The sequence below is a fragment of the Antechinus flavipes genome, chromosome 6, assembly GCF_016432865.1.
Source record: "Antechinus flavipes isolate AdamAnt ecotype Samford, QLD, Australia chromosome 6, AdamAnt_v2, whole genome shotgun sequence".
Classification (NCBI taxonomy): Eukaryota; Metazoa; Chordata; class Mammalia; order Dasyuromorphia; family Dasyuridae; genus Antechinus; species Antechinus flavipes.
The window spans coordinates 80,572,190-80,584,302 of record NC_067403.1 but is presented as its reverse complement, the minus strand read 5'-3'; the positions used below and the strand labels follow the sequence as shown (position 1 = coordinate 80,584,302).

At 35.9% G+C, this 12,113-nt stretch overlaps 1 protein-coding gene across 5 annotated transcripts in view; it reads right to left on the bottom strand.

Moving 5' to 3' along the window:
- The window catches only part of TRIM2 (tripartite motif containing 2), a 109,458-nt gene that overhangs the window by 55,508 nt on the left and 41,837 nt on the right, over window positions 1-12,113 (bottom strand). For 4 of the 5 annotated variants that reach the window (XM_051967200.1, XM_051967205.1, XM_051967201.1 and 1 more), the window contains exon 2: window positions 4,194-4,375. In XM_051967200.1, the coding sequence (XP_051823160.1) occupies window positions 4,194-4,327 (134 nt within the window). In that variant the 5' untranslated portion in view covers window positions 4,328-4,375. Of the gene's footprint in view, window positions 1-4,193; window positions 4,379-12,113 lie in introns of all 5 variants that reach the window. The other variant, XM_051967203.1, reaches the window with a different exon arrangement.

Sequence of the window (12,113 nt, the reverse complement as noted above, 5' to 3'; positions counted from 1 at the left end):
AAAAAAATTAAAGCCTTTTATTTTCAAAACATATGCATGGATAATTTTTCAACATTGACCCTTGCAAAATCTTGTGTTCCAAATTTTCCCCTCCTTCCTCCTACCCCCTCCCCTAGATAGCAAGTAATCCAATCAATATATGTTATACATGTTACAATATATGTATATATATTTATATAATTATGTTATTGCAGAAGAAAAATCAGATCAAAAAGGAAAAAAATGAAAAGGAAAACAAAATGCAAGCAAACAAAAAAAGTGAAAACGCTATGTTGTGATGCACACTCAGTTCCCACAGTTCTCTCTCTGGGTGTAGATGACTCTCATCACAAGATCATTGGAACTAGCCTCAATCATTTCATTGTTGGAAAGAGCCACATCCATTAGAATTGATCCCCATATAATCTTGTTGCCGTTTACAATGATCTCCTGCTTCTGCTCACTTCACTCAGCATCAGTTCATGTGAGTCTCTCCAGGCTTCTCTGTATTCATCCTGCTGGTCATTCCTTACAGAACAATAATATTCCATAACGTTCATATACCACAATTTATTCAGCCATTCTCCAATTGATGAGCATCTACTCAGTTTCCAATTTCTGGCCACTACAAAGAGACCTGCCACAAACATTCTTGCACATACAGGTCCCTCTCCCCCTTTAAGATCTCTTTGGGATATAAATCCAGTATGACCTATTTTTTCTTGTGCAGCATGACGAATGTGGACATATACTTAGAAGAATTGCACATGTTTAACCTATTGCTTGCCATCTAGGGAAGGGGTTGTGGGGGGAGAGAAGTAGAAAAATTTAGAACACAAGATTTTGTAAAAATGAAATTTGAAAACTATCTTTGCATGTATTTAAAAAACAAAAAGCTTTTAAAGATAAAAAAAGTAGGGGCAGCTAGGTGGCGCAATGGATAGAGCATCAGCCCTGAAATCAGGAAGATCCGAGTTCAAATCTAGTCTCAGACACTTAATATTTCCTGGCTGTGTGACCCTGGGCAAGTCACTTAACCCCAATTGCCTCAGCAAAATAAAGCAAAATATAAAAAGTACTTTATAGATACTTTAAATAATTAACTTTTAATACTTTAATAATTAACCTTGCTATATTAATAATAAGAATCCAAATAAGCATTTCTCTAACTGCCCTTGGTCACTGAATAGTCATTGACTTAAACAGACCAAGAGCTGGAAAGACCTTAATTCAGACAGGCCAATGTCACCCACTGCATCCTGGGTCATTGCCAGTCTTATCTTCTGTCTCATCACTGGGCTCCTCTGACCAGAGTGAGGCTGATGACTTGCGCAACTTTGCCTCATTCATGCCCAAGTCAAGATATCACCCTTGTGATGTCATTGATCCTCTCTGTGAAAGAATGAAGAATAACAGCTGTGTTCCAGGCACTTCGCCAAGAGCTTTTACAAATATTTCATTTGACCATCAAAACAACCTTGGAAAGTAGGTGCTGTTATTGTCTCCATTTTACAAATAAGGAAATAGAAATAATCAGAAGGTAAGTTGCCCAAGATCACACAGCTAGGAAATGTCAAGTGTCTTGAGGCCGGATTTGAACTCAAAATCTTTTGACTCCAGGGTCAGTGCTCTAACCCATTGTGAACCTCACAAGTCCTAAGTTTTCAGCAAATTTCAGTTGAGCAGGCGAAAGATTAAAATTCCCAATGGCAAGAAGTATGCTAAATACACTACCCTAAGTAGTATGTAAAACTCTTGATGCCCAAGACTTTTCATTTTATTATTTTCTATCCCCAACATATTGGACTGTACTTGGCATATAGCAGACACTTAATAATGCTTGTTGATTTGATTTACACTTCTTTTATATCCCATCACACCGTCCAGCACACTTCTTTGCATAAATTAAGCATGACTGAGGAATTAAAGCAACAGGGTTGGTTGATGGTTGGGCAATATAATTTATGGTTTAAGAGGAGAATTGATTCTCCTTCTCATATCTCACCAACACAGCCTTCTTCAAGTGACATGAATAAGTTTGAGCCCAAATTCAAGATCAACGAATAATGTGAGCTTGAGGTGGGAAACAGAAGAGATGGCTACATAGGCAGCAATCTGTCCATCCACCTCCAAATTCTTTACAGAACATAATGTCCTTTCCAAACAAGTAAAATCACAACTTTAATAATTTTTATTTTAATAAATAAAATTGACATCAATTTTAAAATAAATCAACATGCTTTAAAAAATTGCATTTGGATAAAAAAGGAAACAATGATAACTTTATTATATATTTAAAAGGAATAGATCTGCAGATCTGCAGTTTCATATGCAATCATCTTTTTATTATACTATGTTATGGAAATGCTTGTTTTAGGTCACAAATTAAAAATTAAATAAGTAAAATTTTTGAAAAAAATAAATGAGCCAATACATTTATCAAATATTTCCTAAGCACCAGGCACTGAGAAATACAAATAGAGAAAACAGCCCCTGCCTACAACAAGCTTGTATTCTAGGAAGTAAAACTTAAAGTTCAATGGTTTACTTAGAGTGGAGCTTCCTCAAGCATCAGAAGCTAAGGCAGGGCACCTACAAATAGAGGAAACAGAAGAAAGCTAAAGATGCCCTGAAACATCCTACAATTCAGCTGGAAGATAACAAAATGCAAACGGTCAATGGGAAAACCACATGTGAGCACAGGGTTCTGAGGGGTTCTGACACCTCCCTCCCCAAACATTGTGAGTCTATTTAGATAGCAGTTACAAATGACAAAACTAGCTTTCCACGTGTGCTTGGCGAAAGGACTCTCTCAGGACAAAGCTTCCCACCAGATCCATGTGTAGACATGGAAATGGCAATAAGTGGATTTGGGGAATCAGTGTAGTACAATGTGGGATACTGGCTTTGAAAGCAGAAAACCTGACTTCAAATCTCAACATATTAATATTATATATGCTTTGTGAGCTTGGGCAAGTCAGTTTTCACATCTATAAAGTGAGGGGTTTGGAAGAGATGGCCTCTTCTTAACATGACTTCATTGTGAAAGACTGAAAAATTAAATTGTTTCACAATAGAGTAGAGCAAAACCACAGACCAGAATAACAATAACAGAAAATTCTCTGATCATCTCTTGGTACTTTAAACCTTCCAAAATAAACCAATATTAGACCATTTCACTTAGGCAAAGGCCAAAGTAAGCTAAATCTTTTGATGGAATGGAAAACTTTGACAGCCCCTGATTTACTTTAAAAAAAAAAAATTTTTTTTTTCTCCATAATGGGGAAGTAAGACATTTTCAAATGATGTGTATCCAATTACCACAGAAAATATACTTTTACTATAGTTAAATAAATGTTTTTTTAAATCCCACGATATTATATGAATACCTAGCTACTATCTATGTTAAAAAAAGACAAAAACCTTATTTGATAGTTGTAAATGTTTACTATCATTTTTATCCTGCATTAACAATATGGTGATATTAACCAAAGAGAGAAAGACATATTTTCTTATTCTTCAGAATGGATAGAGTGATTTAGGGGAATTTTTCCGTCTGGAATTGGACTTCTCCAAGCAGCAAGAACTTAAGTAGAATACCTACAAAGGAGGTGAGTATCATAAAATAAGCTTCCCTGAAAATTGCATAGTTGAGGAATTCACAAACAGGTTTTGGTGTTGAAACAGATCCTATGACAATGAAATCTCAGTGTATAAATGCTAACGACTGAAAAATTATCTTTTGAAGTATCTGCAAGAATGAAGGTCTGTTCTTTTGACCTTAAGTCTTTCACAAATTCATTGATTTGTCAGATTGCATAGAATCTGACAGCCTGTGGGAGGAAGTGACAGGTTTTTAATTGATCCTCACTGAGAACTCTCCACAAGGTGATGGTGGTTAGCAAAAGCAGTTTCAAAGAGGACAAAGATAAAAGCGAAATAAAAATGTTAAAAGTAAAAATGATGAGCTCCTTGCCGCTCCCTCCCTGCCTTGTCAGAATAATTAGTGGATGTTTGGTTGGTGTTTCTTAATTGCAATTGTTTGAATAAAGCAAATAATTGGCAACTTATGATTATGTGACTAGATGTCTTAACAAGAGAACAAAAGACTTATTGTCTCATTGGGTAACTGTAGAATTCTGGGAAAGTGCATGGCTGCTGTAGGTTGAGGATGGACACTCTTCCATTGTCACACAGCCAAAATACTTACTTACCTCTCACAGAAAGTGTGCAGACAGGGAAGTACCTTGGGGTTCTTGTAACGTTCCAGGCATATACTGCAAATCAGAAACTGCTTGTCAATCTGCCGCACCACAGGACTGGGGATGTTAGAACCTTCACTGGCCATCCTAGACCATTGGCATAAGGGTCCTGATTCCTTTTACCCTGCACGATGCTGCTAACACAGATGAAAACCAAGAGAGACAAAGAAAAGCATTTTTTAGCCACTTGGAAGTAGCAGAGCCATCACTAACATGCTCATTTTAGACATCTATTCATCAACGCTGATTTTAATTGATCAGGATGGACCTGGAACTGTGATTCTAAAGTTCTAAAGGTCTTCAAGTTCAACCCCCTTATTATACAGATCAGGAATTGAAATCCAAAGAAGTTATCTGTCCAAGATCACAAGAATTTGAATCCATAATCTTTGATTCTGCTACTTTCTCTACTGTTTCATCTGTCTCTACCAAAAGAAAGAATGAAAACAGTCATTTATTAAACATCTACTATGTATCGGGCACTGTGCTAAGTGCTTTACAAATGCCATTTCATTTGATCCTCTCAACAACAATAGAAGATAGGTGCCATTATTATGACCATTGTACAGATGGAGAAACTGAGAGAAGTTAATAACTTGATGGTAGTCACAGTGTCAGTGAGTCTATGAAGCTGGATTTAAACTCTGGTCTCCCTGACTGCAGGACTGGCACTCTATCCACTGCACTACCTGCCTGCCAAAAAGATTGATCACTGCCAGGCTCCTGGCAATGAGTCATTATGAACATAATATCAGCGATACTGGTAGAATCTTATTAAGGAGACTGGTGAGACATCAGAATTGCTAAACTATATTCAAACCTCATAAAACAGGAAGCCTACTGCTGCAGGGCATAAAGAGGGTGCACTCTATTGCTGGTTATTTTATTTGTTTTCAAAATAATTTGATTTACGAAGCTCCCTTAAGCACTTAAATACATTATACTTCCCTACCTTCCATTCTCTCATGTTTGGCTCATATTAAGAGCCTGGTAAATGTTTGTGGAATTGAATGGAAAAATGTTGCTCATACATCATCTTTGAAATAATTCAAAATTACTATTTTGTGGGGGCACCTGAAGATGCATATGTACCTTCTGTAGTAATTCAGTTTGATAATAGGATTAAAAACTGGAAGGAACCTTTCTAATTCTCCTTCCTCTCTTTAATGTCTGGTTCCAAACATTTTTCTCTCTCAAATCAGCTTTCAAGAAAGGCTCTGACATTCATTTATAGCATCATTCAAATGACAGATGATAGCTTGCAATTAGTTCTTTAAACAATGATCAAAGTCTTAAGATATAGGAATGGACATAGCTTACAGTGGATATCAGATTGCATTGTACATTAAGTTGTATATGGTGGGGGGCCTCCAGGTGGATGTAGAGGGCCATTCCATGGCATTGAAATCTTATCAATTTCCTAAGCACAATGACTTAATCTCAATTTGGAGAAAATAGAAAGCTGGGAAAACAAGAGCTTACAGGGATCATCAGTCAATACACATTTATTAAGCACTACTATGTGCCAGACATTGTGCAAAGGAGATACAAAGAAAAGTAAGAGCAGAGAATTGTGAAGGGTAGATCAATTTAGACCTTCAAAAGACAGAGGATCAAAATCCACTTCAGTATTAAATTTCATCTCATTAGATTTGGTTCAAAGTTTCTGCTTATTAAGATTTTTTTTCCCCTTTGGAAATCTGGTTTCTGTCCTTTAGTGTATCCCTCCCAACTTCATGTAAGCCATGGATATAAGAAGTATTAAATCTATATCTTTGCCCAAGTCATCACTAATAATGTAAAAGAGACATGTAGCCCTTTATTGAAGACCTATTTCCAGGTGAATAGCCAATCCATTTATCACTATTTGGATTTACTCAATCCTTCGGTCAATTCCAAACCCACTTAATTGTGCTATAATTAAACTTACATCTCTGTATCTTGTCCAAAAGGATATCATGACTGTCAAATGCCTTTGTGCAATCCAGGGACACAACAAACCTGATATTCCCCTGACTTACTAGTTTTCATATCAAATAAGGACAAATAGTTTGTGTAATGTGTTGTATAATGAAAAGAGAATGGGATTCGGACTCGGAAGACCTGGTTCTGCAACCAATTAACAGTATATGCCCATAAGAAAATAATAACCAATCTGGATCTCAGTTTCCTCCTTTATAAAAAGATCATGTAAGACTTGATCCTGAAGACCTGTTTAGTTCTCAACATTCCATAATTCTAAGGTGTATGGCTTATTTTAATAAGCTCATTAGTGATCATCACTTTTGTTTTCAAAAGCTTATGAAATATATTTTTAAATTACTTTAATTTCTGTATATACTCCACCCTAGCAAATGAACCTCCCCTTGTAAATTTTCTCCACGTTCAGTAAAACTAGTGACAGCATGTGCAATATTCTACAACTGCAGACCCCACCTCACTTCTTCAACAAAAGGAGATTATTCATCTTTTTTCTTTTCTCCAAATCTGATCATTAAATATTCACAATGTATTCATTCTCTCCCTTCTCGTGTCTCTGACTCTCCCCAGCCTCTTTCCCCCCTTTCATTGTTTTCTTGGTTACTTCCCTATTTACTTCATTCTGCAACATTCCACATATATATTCCCAACAAATTATGATTTTTAATGCTTCCTAAAATTCTTCTGGGAATCAAAGTCAAGTTCACTGACTCATAGTTTGCAGAATCTACCTTCTTCTTTTTGATAAATGGGATATTTGCCTCTCTCTAGTCTTGTGGTACCTTTCCTTTCCTCCATTACTGAGTTTCATTTCCAACAAAGAAGTATACAGTAACACAGCAAGAAGCACTGGTTCCAAGATCCCCCCTTCTTTTCTGAACAGAAATGTCACTTGGCATTAAATTAAGCAAAAGAATGTGTAGGAGTCTCCATAAAATGTAGTTGTAGTGAGATTCATGATTCTGGGAGAAAGATAACCTAGATTATAGTCTTAGGTCTGCCAGAAACTAGCTGTGTGACCGGGAGCAAATCAGTTTACCTATCTGGGCAGCAGTTATAACCTGAGAAGGGTCAGATGAGATGATATCTAAGCTTCTTTTTAGTCCTAACATTTGCTGAGTCAAGGATTGGATGCTTCCACTATTTTCAAGATTCAATGAATTTTTAAAATAGGCAACAAGTACATGGCACTGGGCACCTGGTCTCTTTACTCTCTAGGATTTTGAAATCTTAGATTCTCTTTCCTTTTACATTGTCAGCAAAAATAAGGCATTGTTGGGAAAATAAAATGGAATGGTACTAATGTGCTCTGCTAGAGACACAAGACTGCAGTTGTCAGAGGAAGCAAGTTAAAACCATGGGTGTGACAAGCTTTGTCTTTGTTATAGTCTCATGGGAAATTTGTCATCAGTAGGACCTGTATAAGGTCAGTTGGAAGGGAAATTGAGTATTGGAGAACAGAAGAATCAATGAAACAATGCTTCCTCTTCCACCTTCACCCCTCCCCAAAAAGGAAAGATAAATACTATGGTAAATATTTAATATCATGTTGACACTATATTAGATTAATGTCTAAGACGCCGAATATAAGAGGTTAAGATCATATATCACATGTAGAAGAGAGATTGATGTTCATTGTCAGTGGAAAACAAATGTTGCATTATTACAGTATTTTACCCTAATTGCAGGACTGTCATATGCATAAAGAGAGCTGCTTAATGCACTCTAGCGCTGAACTAGAAAAAGGAACATGTCATAGTAGGAAGAGAAAGAAGAGCTCTTTGCTACAATTCTATTGTATAACAGGATACTGTACCAAATTTTGTAATTTGTTTTTTCTTTGGCAACAAATATTTACCTGCTTCTTCATATAACATCTATTCATTCATTCATCCATTCATTTTATTCATTACCATCACTATTCAAAGTTTTCATATCAACTGTACAAATATTAACTAGATACTTGTGGGCATATAGAGATAATTAAGACAAGGTCTTTATCTTCATAGAACTTAAAACTAGATAATGTTCAACATTAGCCTGATGTTGAACACCAATGTTGACAAATACATTTAAGTATATGCCCAAAAGAGGTAAGATTAAAAAAAAAAAAATCAGAGAGATCTTTAGGAAAAGGTGCCAAATTAAAAAGGCAGAAGTTCTTTTTTTTTTCTTGTGTTTGCAATTCTAAACAGAATTTATGCACTAAACATAACCTTGGGAAAAACAAATACTTCCCCAGCACTTTTTCATCATATAACATCTCTGGCATTCTTCCTAACCCATTCCACTCTTAGCTGCCCCAACATATAACCCACACTTGTATGGGATTGAGGAGAAGCAATAAAGAAGACCCTGTTAAGAATGGAGAAAATGAGAACAAACTCTTAAGTACATGTTTTCTAAGGTTTGGATTCCTTTGGGAAATCAACATATTTCATCTGGCTCCCGGGTTATTGAGACAGCATACTGTGGATTACACTGAAGCCTTAGGCTATTGGATTTGGTTTTTATAATTTCGTATTTCTGGTATTTCTGGACTGCAATTTTTTCTTTTTTCTGTCATTTAAGATTTATATCTCCATGGTAATAATGTATGACCTATTATTACTGAGTTAATGACAAAAAGCAGAGAAAATGCTGAATCGAGAATTTTGGAATTCTAGTGGTGTATGGGGTTGGGAAGGGAAAGAGGATTTGTCTAATCAGTAATGGCATAGGATTAAACAAGCATGATTGCAAAACATCGAGTCATCATTAAAGAGGAGATGTATGAATGTGTGTTATCACTCACAGGCAGTTAATTTTGATTATAAATGAGGACTGAAAGTAAGAAAGAAAGGGAAAATCAAATAGAAAAGAAAAATAAAATAGCCCATTTATGCTGACTTCAGCTAAATAAAACTTAATTCGGAAGGGTTATCTGATAAATGATCAGATCAGACGCTACATCTGTCCATACCATGCAGTGTCACAATGTCTATATAAAATATAGGAAATCATAGAATACTGAAGCTGGAAAATAGGTCAGTAGGTTGTCCAATCCAATTCCCTCCTATAGGAAAGAAGATCCACAAGCCATCCAAAATGTTCCATTGGAGAGGAAGTGCAGTGGAAAGAGGAACATCGGTTATAGCACTTAGAGATGGAAGAGACCCTGTAGAATCTGGCAGAGATCCATCTCATTCTGTGAAGCTGTGTGACTATGATAAAGTCACTTAACATTCTGAACTTTTGTTTCCTCATATAAAATGGAGGGGGAAGAGACAGATGTATTTTCGACTCTCTTACTGTTTTCTTGTCATCAAACAATAAATATTTTTTAAGCACCTACTATGTCCCAGGCACTGTGCTAAGTGCTGGGAAATTGCTTTGCAAACTATGAAGAGCTATCTTGTTTCCAGGGATCTCATAACTTCCCTCTAATAGCTTCTCTCTTACCCCAAACCCATACTTTTCTTTCAGCTACATATACCTATTTTTTCCTACTCTGACCTCTGGAAATTTGAGGAGCAGCTGGTCAGTTTCACAATAACCCTTCAGATTTCTGAAGTAAATTATTACATTAACCTTCAGCTTCTATCTCCCTCCTAAGTCTGGCTCTCTATGATGGACAGTGTTTGAGCAAAGCAGACCAGTTTAAATGTAGTCTGGTAGCATGAAGCAATAAAAACAAGTGGGGTCTTCTACCCTCTATCAATCACTTTGCTACTTCTCCTCCCCTTGCTGACCTAAAACGATTGGGAAGGACACAGAGAAATAAAGCATCATGGGACTACAAAAGGCAGAAAGGGTCACAGTAAACCAGATTGCTTAGCACTGGACCCTTATTGTCTGTAGCAAAAGGAGATTACCATTCTTGATTTGCAATTGCACAAGGCACAGAGCCTCTGCGGTATCCATGTCATGAAGAAAATATTTTGTCTTAATCATTTGAAATCTGTTTGGGAAGTTAATTAGGTTTGTGCTATCCAAATAATGTTTTTGAGGAAAGTAAGAAATGTGTTTAATACATAGAAACAGGGGAAAATAGAGAGAATAGAATGGAATATGTTAAAATAAGGTGAAAGATGATCTTTTTTCTAGGCATAAAGAAAGAAACCATGGAGAGTCCCTTTAATGACAAGACCATTCTAATTATCAATGACCCACCTGCTACTCAATTTCTGGCCTACCCTAAAAATCCAAATTCTAAAAGAAAAAATCAAATTCAAAGTCAAATCTAGTCAATTCAGATAGTTGAATGGTAGATATCTTATTTTTCTAAGTGCAGATTGAAAATGCTCTGTGAGTACAAAGCCACTTACATCAGAATACAGGGTTCAACATCAGAACTAATACCATAAAGCAACTAATGGTCATCTGCTTGCAATTTACCACAAATATAGTAAAATTAATTTAATCTGCCACTTCTTTTATAAGAAAGTAGTTCCTGAAATTAATCATTTTAAGCAAAAGTATTTATTTTTAACAAATTTTAGAAGGGCAGACCAAAATGATATATGTTCATGGTTGAATATGGTAGCTTTAAGTGTCAGGTGTTGTTTGAGGAAAAAAGAAAAACAAAAGAAATGAAAGTGAAGGGTAATTTTTTTTCTCAAAATGACCAAGATTGAATATTTTTTAGTTTTATCTCTTAGATAACAAAATCCAACAGGTTTCTGTCACTGCATAAGTCAAATCTTTACTACAGGATTACAAATTTAACTGGAAACAGGTGAATTGGTTTTACTCTTAAAAGGTTCAGCTCTATGCCAAATCAAGCACTGACTAAAATCCCATTTCTTTACAGTTTTGTTAGAAGGAAAAAATTCATTGATTGAGGAAAGATTTTAGTGTGGTTTAAACTGGGTTTTAAATCGCCAAACTAAATAGTCATTTGTATCTTTCTAGGAGAAAATTGGACTGAAGCCTTTGGCCTTTCATTTCATTGGGAAAGAAAGCTGCTTTCATACCACACACAAACTTCTCATTGTGTGCTAGGGAGGGGCATGCATTATTTAACATCACAGTTGGTTAGGAACAGAACTCTCAAGGAATCTGTGCTGAAATTAATAAAAATTATGAGGGAAAAGAGGTACATATTTGGAGAACTTTTAAATCCACTGGGCAGAATCAAAAGAAGCCTATATGTCATGGGGAAAAGTAAAAAAAAAAAAAAAAATTAATGGAGCTTATATGGATGCTCTTACATAGTCTCTTTAGGATTAAGAAAAAGGCTTCAATTTATTCATGAGCAATAGAATTGCAGAAACCTGATCTATGCAATGAAACCAAAGGGTAAAGAAGAATTTTTAAAATACCCTGGCTTGAGCCTACACCTGTCATTTAGATCCTAGACACTAAAATAGTCTTTTTCCCATTTCCTTTCTCTCTTTGAGAAATGGGAATTTGTCTCCTACCTTTTAGTTCTAAATCACATTTATTGCATTTACTTCATTTCAAACAACAACTGCAATCATTTGTCTCTGCCTTTCTCCTTCCAAACTAATAATGATTAAAATGCACAAAAAAAAAAAAAAAAAAAAGAAGAAGAAGAATAAAAACTCGAGAAATCCCATTAGTATAACAAATTCAGCCTGGTGTTTCAGGATGCAATGCCCAGCCCAGAGACTCTTTCTCCATGCAATTCTGCTACAGAACTCCACCCAGATGTGAGACACTACTTCATGGCAGAAAGAATCATTAAGAAAAAGAAAACCCAAACACCCAAACCATCTGCAACATATTCTTTTGCTACTTATCAATGACATTTAGGATCCAAGGGAGTCAAGTCAAGTATTATATGAATGAATGGGTTTCTAATGGTAACCGAGAGCAGTGGAACTCAGGCCAGAAAGGAGGTGGGGTGGGGGATGGGCACTTTAAATATTCCCTTTCACCCTTGAAAAG